Source organism: Anomalospiza imberbis, chromosome 3, assembly GCF_031753505.1.
Source record: "Anomalospiza imberbis isolate Cuckoo-Finch-1a 21T00152 chromosome 3, ASM3175350v1, whole genome shotgun sequence".
Classification (NCBI taxonomy): domain Eukaryota; kingdom Metazoa; phylum Chordata; class Aves; order Passeriformes; family Viduidae; genus Anomalospiza; species Anomalospiza imberbis.
In genome coordinates this window covers 46506761-46514452 of record NC_089683.1, presented here as the reverse complement: position 1 = coordinate 46514452, position 7692 = coordinate 46506761, and the positions used below count along the sequence as shown (strand labels likewise).

Here is a 7692-nt window from a genome sequence, read left to right as displayed (position 1 = left end):
AGCAGCATGACAGATGCCTCTTTAATACCTGAATTTCATTTGCTGACATTTGCAGGGGTTTTCAAGACTTGAGTGGACAAAGCCCTGACCAACTTGCCCTGAATTTTGAATAGTTGACTCTATTTATATAGGAAGCTAGATGAGAGACCCCCCTAAAGTCCCTTCCCACATGAAAGCTTTCTAAACTCCATCAAGGAGACAAAGGACACTAGAGAGAATCTAAATTAAGCAATTTGATGAGTATTCAGTCAATAAAAGCCACACTTATTTGATTTGTTTTCTTTCAATAACTGCAGTACAAAAGCAGACAGAGTATGTGGCTGAATACAACACACAAGGTGAAGCTATAGTTGAAAAATTCAGGTCTTTATTTTAAACAATGGTTTCTTTCTTTTTACAAAATGTTTCAGACTGTGCAATACATCAACATCATTCTAAGCTAGGAGTTTCTTTTAATTATGTAACCATTTCCACTTGTTCAGTTTTGAGGTAGGGATACATACATTTCCAGTCTGTAATTTTAAAAAAACACTTAAGCCCTTCCCACCATAATTCAAACACAAAAGCAATGTACAAGAACATAATGTCTGTTTTTCCACTGTTCATTTTTCAAAGAAGGTGGAAACCATGTCATGGCCTACAAAAGTTGGCCCATTAACTCCATGAAGAAATCCTGAAAAGATCACAGTTGATATCATGGAGGTACATCCTCTAAGGCAGCATTTCCAGAAGGAGATTCCTCTGCCCCAGAAGCAGAGCTGTCCGGCAGAGGAATAGAAGCATCTATTTCCAAGGTGTGCTGCTTTTCCAGGTCACAGTTCATGTTAGAATTGCCTTTGCCACTCACCTCTCCCTCTGACTCTTCAGTCAATTTATCTTGGGCCTGAGCTGACTCCTCAGAATCATCCTTTTCAGGCAGAAAACTACAAATCATATTAAGCCTGCTGTAGGAAAAATCTCTGTCCTTGATCTGCAACCACTCTACTCCACCTGATGTAAAGAAGGAAAATTCTATTAGTGACAAAAGGAGTTAACAGCAGTTTTTAATTTAAGTTCACTGTTATTAAGGCTGAGCCAGACCAATATCTAAGTAAAAGAACTACTTAGAATAGAAATATACGCATATCCCTCTCCTATTACTTTTCACATACCCATTTACTACCAGAAAATACAATACAGGACTAAAAAGATCTTTCCTCTAATCCTGTATGGCAGTTCCTGCTATATTTAGGTGTCTGATGCCACCCTTAGGCTTTTAAAAAAGCTTAAACATAAATCAAAATGCAGAGAAAATATTTCACAAATGTAATGAAGAGAATAGAATAATTGTTCACCTAAATATTAGATCTTCTGGCAATAGGTAATGACAACAGAGATAGGACACAAGTTCTTGCATTCTCTTTAACTCAAGTGTAACAACAAGTTGGAACAACAGGTTGAAACCAACCCAAATAGAAATGGGATCCACTCCCATTTTGATTTTTACTCAGTACATGTTGTAAAGTCACAAGATGTTGTAGTTACTCTGTTTGCACAAGTTAAATTCCTGTCACGGTACAGAAACAAAGTGGTTTGCAGTACTTGTCATCAGTACTGCTGCTCCAGAATAAAAAAGGCCTTTGTATTAAGCAAAATCATCTCTAGTCTCAATTTAATATTACCTATTACTATCACAATAATGGTTTCAGTTTAATGTTACATAATTAATTCTCCAGAGAGAAGTGGTACGCGGTGTTGATAAGAATGCTGATGTTTGGTTAGATTCCAGATGACATTTCATTTTATACCTCCTATGGCCAGTGTCCAGCTGACTGCTCATATTTAAGGTAAAATGGCTATATATTCTTAAAATATGAAGCAGTAACACTGACTTGAGTGAAAAAAGCAGCTAAAAGCAGTAGGACAGTTCTAGTGAATACTGCTATATACGGTAGGATACTCAGTATTTGACTATGTAAAAGTACTGACTTCTGTACAAAAAAATAAATAAAGCAAACATATGAACCCTAAGTTCTGCCTACAGAGTGAAAATCAATATAAATGGTCTTCTAGGTATGTCTTTGCAAGTAATTTTAAATTTTTAAATTTAATTTTAAAATTAATTTCCATTCAACTGTAAATTCAGTAAGTACAATTCAGTTCTTTTCAACAATTGCAGAGACTCAGAAAGTCATTAGAAAAAAATATGGAAGTAGGGAAAAAAAGAATCAAGAAAGAACTACTAAACAGCACCTCTGATTTTAAAACTTAAAGATAACAGAAGAACATACCAGGGAGCATCAGCATGTTGCCCTGCTCTTACACTTCTTTGTAGTGATCTCCTACTAACCATTTCTGGAGGCAGCAATGGTCAGAAATGTATTTAATTTTTTAATTTAAATATACACCTATGGTGCCTAAAGAAGAAAGTTCCTTTAACTTCCTGCATGCTCTTGAATCAAACACTTACTAAAGGCTGACTCTCCCTGTGGATTAAGCATAATCCACTCATGTCCACATGCATAAGAGCAGAATCACTCACCAACATTCTCTTCTCCTTCCTTCTTTTCTGTCAAAAGGGTCCGTGTCATATTCAACTTTTTCACTGTGTGGCACTTGTATTTCAGCTGTACTTTTTGGTTGCCTTCTGCATCTACTAAGAAGAGAGGAGAAAAAACAATACCCAGACCCCAGTCATTATAGTTAATTCCACTAGCAACTGAGACAAGAGAAATATTTTTAATCTCCCCAGCTACTGAAACAAACAGAACATCAAATCACAACAATTACCTTGCTCTGTGTTTTCTTCAAAAACCACACATGTTCCCAAGGCATCTATGAAAAACAAAGTGAGAAACTTTTAGAGACTAATTTGTATCAACTGCAGATAATGTGCCCACTGGCCCAGCTGTGGGAATGTTCTCACTTCCAGCCCCCACACTCCAGAGCTGTAGCACTGGTAAGGAACTCAGAACAGGCACGAGTATCACAGTCATTGGAGTCACTACAAGGGAGGATCCCAGACCATTTTCTTCCAGACCAGTGTTGTCACCATAGGGCAAATGAGAGAACTACAGATTGCCCAACGTGTAAGTCCTGCTTACACAGGAGACAACAGCACTTTAAGGCATTTTATGTCCCACATTTTTGTCTGCAGTAATACTAGCTGGCACACCCCAGAGTCAGCTTCCAGACATACTTTCCCTGGAAGTACCATGGATGCATGGTTAATTTAGCAGTGAACTCAGACTGCTGCTCCTCTACATGATGTTATACAACTACAGCATCTCACAGGACCAATTGCAGTAAAACCACCTGATGTTAAGAAAGTTCCTTGGGTCACGTGAAAAGAGAGAGATTGTATTCACAAAAGTTTTCCTACCTTCATATTCTCCTGCAAATACATATCTGTCCACTTGTAAAATGGGCCTCTCTGTCTCTATTCCCTGCGTAAAGAAGGATAAAATTGCATAATGTCAGGCCTGTATTAGCTCAGGTGCATTTCTCACTGTAAAACCAGCAAAGAGAGACATAGTAGAATCCAGATTATATCAATTCCTCATCATATATGCTCCTTCAAGTAAATTAAATACAAAAAACACCAGAAAATACTCTTTTAGTAATCATAATAAAACCTATGGTATACAACTGTATAGAAAATGCTCTGGTATATTACAATAAATTCAGATCAAACTGCAGCCAACAGTCTATATAAGTTACAGTGCTGTTATTTCCTCTAGGAAATTAATGTAACTTCCATTTCAAATTAACAAAAATGTAGGCGTTTGCATGAAGATGATGTTATTTTCTAAGCTTTAATTAATACAAGTTCTAAAAAGTAGAATAACTTTAAAATTTGAAAATACACAGGGTGAAGAAATCCAGCATAAGGCATTATATCAGAACCAGAAGTGCCACTGCAGGGTTACAGAAAGTTCTGTGATTACACTGTGTCTCTATTGTGAAGGAGTTGGAAATTGTTGCTATTTAGTTGTTTTGTTTTTTTTTTTTTTTAAGTAGTGAAAGAGTAAGGAAGCACTTCCATGAGCTCATTCATTCCCTTTCTCTAGAGTGCAGGTTTTCCAAATACACAAGCCAGCATCCCATTTTTATTTTATAAGATATAGCTATATACTGTATTTTGATAAAAATCTATGTCTGAACAGAACACACTAATTAAGGCAAAAGGTCTTTGAATAGTACCTTGTGAACATCAGAATTATTCAGGACAGGAAGACAAGCACACACTAAAAGTTTTGAAGATAAGGTATTATGTGGTTAATTGCATAAAATACAGAATTATCACACAGGTTAATATGAATTTGTGCAATGTTCCTCATATGTTTCTGTGTTTCAAAAGTGCAAGATCAACAAGATTTAAGCTCTATGATTCTCTTTCTTCTGCATAAATTGAGAACATCAAAAACACTAAGCTAACATAGAGAACATATTTTTGTGGTTTTTTTCTTTTACAACAAATAAATACAATTAATAACACATCAGTATTAAACAATAGCATTATGGGGGGTTTATATTCAAAATTTTATTTCTTTGGCTGATTTGCATTCCTTTGTGGACTACGCAGACTTGAAGACTGTCTTACCCTGATGCCACCAGCATCACAGAAAACTTGCTAAACAGAATAACAGAGCAGACCCTTTAATTAAGGGTCTAACAACAGTCATGCCTTAGGAAAAGTCTCAAGGAATGCTTACTCTGCGGAGTGAACCCAAGTAGATGTGGATACAAGTAGGACACAGTATGGATACTTTAACCTTCTACTAGTAACATTACAAGGGACTCTCAGAGAGCATCATTTAAATGAATCCCACCAGCAGTACCAAAGCATCTGTGGCCATTCCGCCATCATTGTGAATGATACATGTAACAAATTCCAAGAGAATTAGATGAGATCAAGGAAGGAAACCTGCATATCCATCCAAAGATGAATACTTTATGAATAATTTTGACTGTATTTCTACTACTGAGACATTCAGAATTGACTTTACCACTCACATATATTGTGATCAGTGGCACACTCAGATGTTCTTTTACATCTTTTCAGCCTATGATAAAGGTCTACTTTGAGAAGGTATTTGCAAATCAGTAGTATTTGTACTATCTATACAGCTCTCAGAGTCTACATAAGTTTTGAAGGGCAAATGAAATCTGTCCTATACAGATAAAGTGATTAAAAAACTCAAAAGGAACAGGACAAGGACATCAGATTCCTACAATAACCTTACAGTGAAGCAAACAACATCCAAAACTGTTTATGAAATGCTTAATACCCAGTCATCCTTTACAAGAGTTGAACTTGCCAGGACACATCTGCAAAAAACCCCATTGTAAATACAGTGCAAATCTTAAATATTTTGCTTTACCTGTCTGCTGTATTCCAGTTATTCAAAGAAGTGTGATTAACAATTATGTTTTTTTAACATGTGAAATACATAATTTAAAGAAAAATGAACTTAGAACTTGAAATCAGAGAAGATACTGGTCCAAGCTCATATATACTTCTGAAAAAGTTTCCTTAAATTTATGCAATAATATATTCAAAGCCTTTATGCTGTTTCTGAAAGATAGCCCACAACATGCAGCCAAGCACAGGACACATAATTCTCTATCAAAGATTTGATCTAATGTTATCAACATCAAGAAATTTAGAAGAAGCCTCACTCCCTTGTTCACATCTGTAATAACTTACCCCTTTCCTATTGTGCTGTAATCACTCACCAAAATCTTGCACTTGTTTTCACATTTTTCTAAGAAGTCTGAATCAATAATTCCTGATAGCTCAACCATGACCAGTTGCTCCTACAAGAAAAGTTGATAATGTACAGCTATAACAGAACATGTACAGATATAACAGAATCCGGGGGGGAAATAAAAGGCCTCCCCGAAATCAGTCTTTACCAATGAGAACAGCATACAAAGACACAGCCTTTCAGGATAAACAGACCCCAAAGTGGAGTTTATGCTGCATTCTGTCAAGAGACAGAACTCTTGTAATACCCAGGGAAATTTAGTGACCCACTATTTCATAAGACACCTATTTCACACCTGAATTTCCTGGCCTTTTCTTCCTAGTGAGCAATGGGGGAGCACTTTTTTCACCCTTGAAAAATGAGCATCAGTACGACTCTGGGGAGATCCTACAGCACCTTCCAGTACCTAAAGAGGGCCTACAGGAGAGCTGCAGAGGGACTTCTTAAAAGGGCCTGTAGTGACAGAACAAGGGGTAACAGATTTAAATCAAGAGTGGGTTTAGATTAGATACTGAAATTTTCATTAATGAATTTTTTTTTTTTTTTTTTTTTTTTTTTACTGAGGGGAGGGGTGCAGCACTGGAACAGATTGCCCAGAGAATCTGTGGATGTCCCATCCCTGGAAGTGTTTCAGACTAGGCTTGATGAGGCTTCAAGCAACCTGTTCTAGTGGAGGGTGCTCCCGCCCATGGCAGGGGTTTGGAACCAGATGATTTTTAAAGGCCCTTGCAACCCAAACCCTTCTCTCATTCTGTGCTTTTATGGCGATAGGAAGCAATAGAAACTGGAAATTCGCTCTCTGACCACGCCGTTCTCCGGGAAGCCCGAGGAAGAACAGGCAGAACCACACAGCTCTGGGGACGGCACCACAGTGGGTACTGAGAAACCTGCCAGCCCCAGGGAAACGCGCTCGGTCCCTGACCGGCCCCTCTCCTCTCCTCTCCTCTCCCTGCCCCTCCGGCCGGGCGGAGCGGGGCCGGGCCACGCCCCGCGGGGGGCCGGACCCTTCCCCCAGGGCTGGGGAGCGCCCCGGTGTCGGCATCCACCAACCTCCACCTCGTCTTCCTCCGCTCCGTCGCTCCTCCCGCCCTCGCTGCCCGCCGCCGCCGCCGCCATGTCGCCAGCGCCCGCCCCGCGCCCGCCTCAGCGCGCACCACGTGGGGCCGGCGCCGCCATCTTAGAGCGGAGCGGCCCCGCCCCGGCGCCGCCGCGGCGCCGCGCTCCGCCCGCGGGGCCGCGCTCCGCCCGCGGGGCCGCGCTCCGCCCGCGGGGCCGCGCTCCGCCCGCGGGGCCGGCCTCCGCTCAGCGCTGGAAAACGAAAACACGAGCTGCTCTGTGGCACTCCCGAACGAAGATCAGATGTGGTACTGGAAAATGGGAGTCCCTAAAGTATCATCCTTCCCTCACCCTTTTATATTAAAGAAAAAAAAAAAAAAAAAAAAAAAAAAAAAAAAAAAAGAGGTACCAGACACGTCTTCTTATTAACACAAATAATGTCCTGCTTCTGGTACAGACCATTGGTTTAGAAAGCTTTTATTAAATAATAAAATATGCAGTTAGTTTCTACTACTCGTGTCCTTTGCATGATGCTTTCGAGTTATCTTGGCAGGTTCAAATATGCCCCATCAAATACATCCTTCTGACTAGGATTTCTAAGATAGTATCTTAATTTATAAGTGCAGGATGTTGTTGTCCACAAAAATCAGATTTGTTTCCCAGTGTGCAGCAATAATTACAATATAAGCCGATAGTTACACACGTGAGAGAAACACTGATTATTTTTTTTCAGAGTTCTGCAAGCCTGGGTGCCCAGTGGAATTCCACAAATCAAGCACAGCAACTATCAAAACCTTTTGCTATTTATATGTGTCAGCAAACAAAGGAATTAGTGTTCATTGGCTACAAGTTTCATAGTTCTCATATTAATTAGTGTTCTATCTTC

At 39.5% G+C, this 7692-nt stretch overlaps 1 protein-coding gene across 3 annotated transcripts; it reads right to left on the bottom strand.

Annotated features, from left to right (window-relative positions):
- Window positions 1–353: 353 nt before the first annotated feature.
- Window positions 354–6945, bottom strand: GTF3C6 (general transcription factor IIIC subunit 6). Of its 3 annotated transcripts, none has more exons than XM_068184260.1 (6): window positions 6801–6945; window positions 5719–5799; window positions 3362–3425; window positions 2770–2814; window positions 2522–2632; window positions 354–990 (listed from the first exon to the last, which is right to left on the bottom strand). In XM_068184260.1, exons 1-6 carry the CDS (start codon window positions 6864–6866, stop codon window positions 695–697), a joined length of 663 nt encoding a protein of 220 aa, XP_068040361.1. In that variant the 5' UTR covers window positions 6867–6945; the 3' UTR covers window positions 354–694. The 3 variants fall into 3 exon arrangements, with proteins under 3 accessions (XP_068040361.1, XP_068040360.1, XP_068040362.1); XM_068184259.1 differs by having other exon boundaries at window positions 2522–2635; window positions 6801–6943; XM_068184261.1 differs by lacking the exon at window positions 6801–6945 and adding an exon at window positions 5899–6035 and having other exon boundaries at window positions 2522–2635.
- Window positions 6946–7692: the final 747 nt, after the last annotated feature.

Excerpts from the sequence above, each read along its gene's own strand:
- GTF3C6 (XM_068184259.1), bottom strand. The coding sequence starts at position 6,866 with ATGGCGGCGGCGGCGGCGGGCAGCGAGGGCGGGAGGAGCGACGGAGCG. Across the intron at positions 5,800-6,800 it reads CGGAGGAAGACGAGGTGGAG|GAGCAACTGGTCATGGTTGA; the intron begins GTTGGTGGATGC and ends CTTTTCTTGTAG. Across the intron at positions 2,636-2,769 it reads TGAAGAAAACACAGAGCAAG|TAGATGCAGAAGGCAACCAA; the intron begins GTAATTGTTGTG and ends CTCTCTTCTTAG.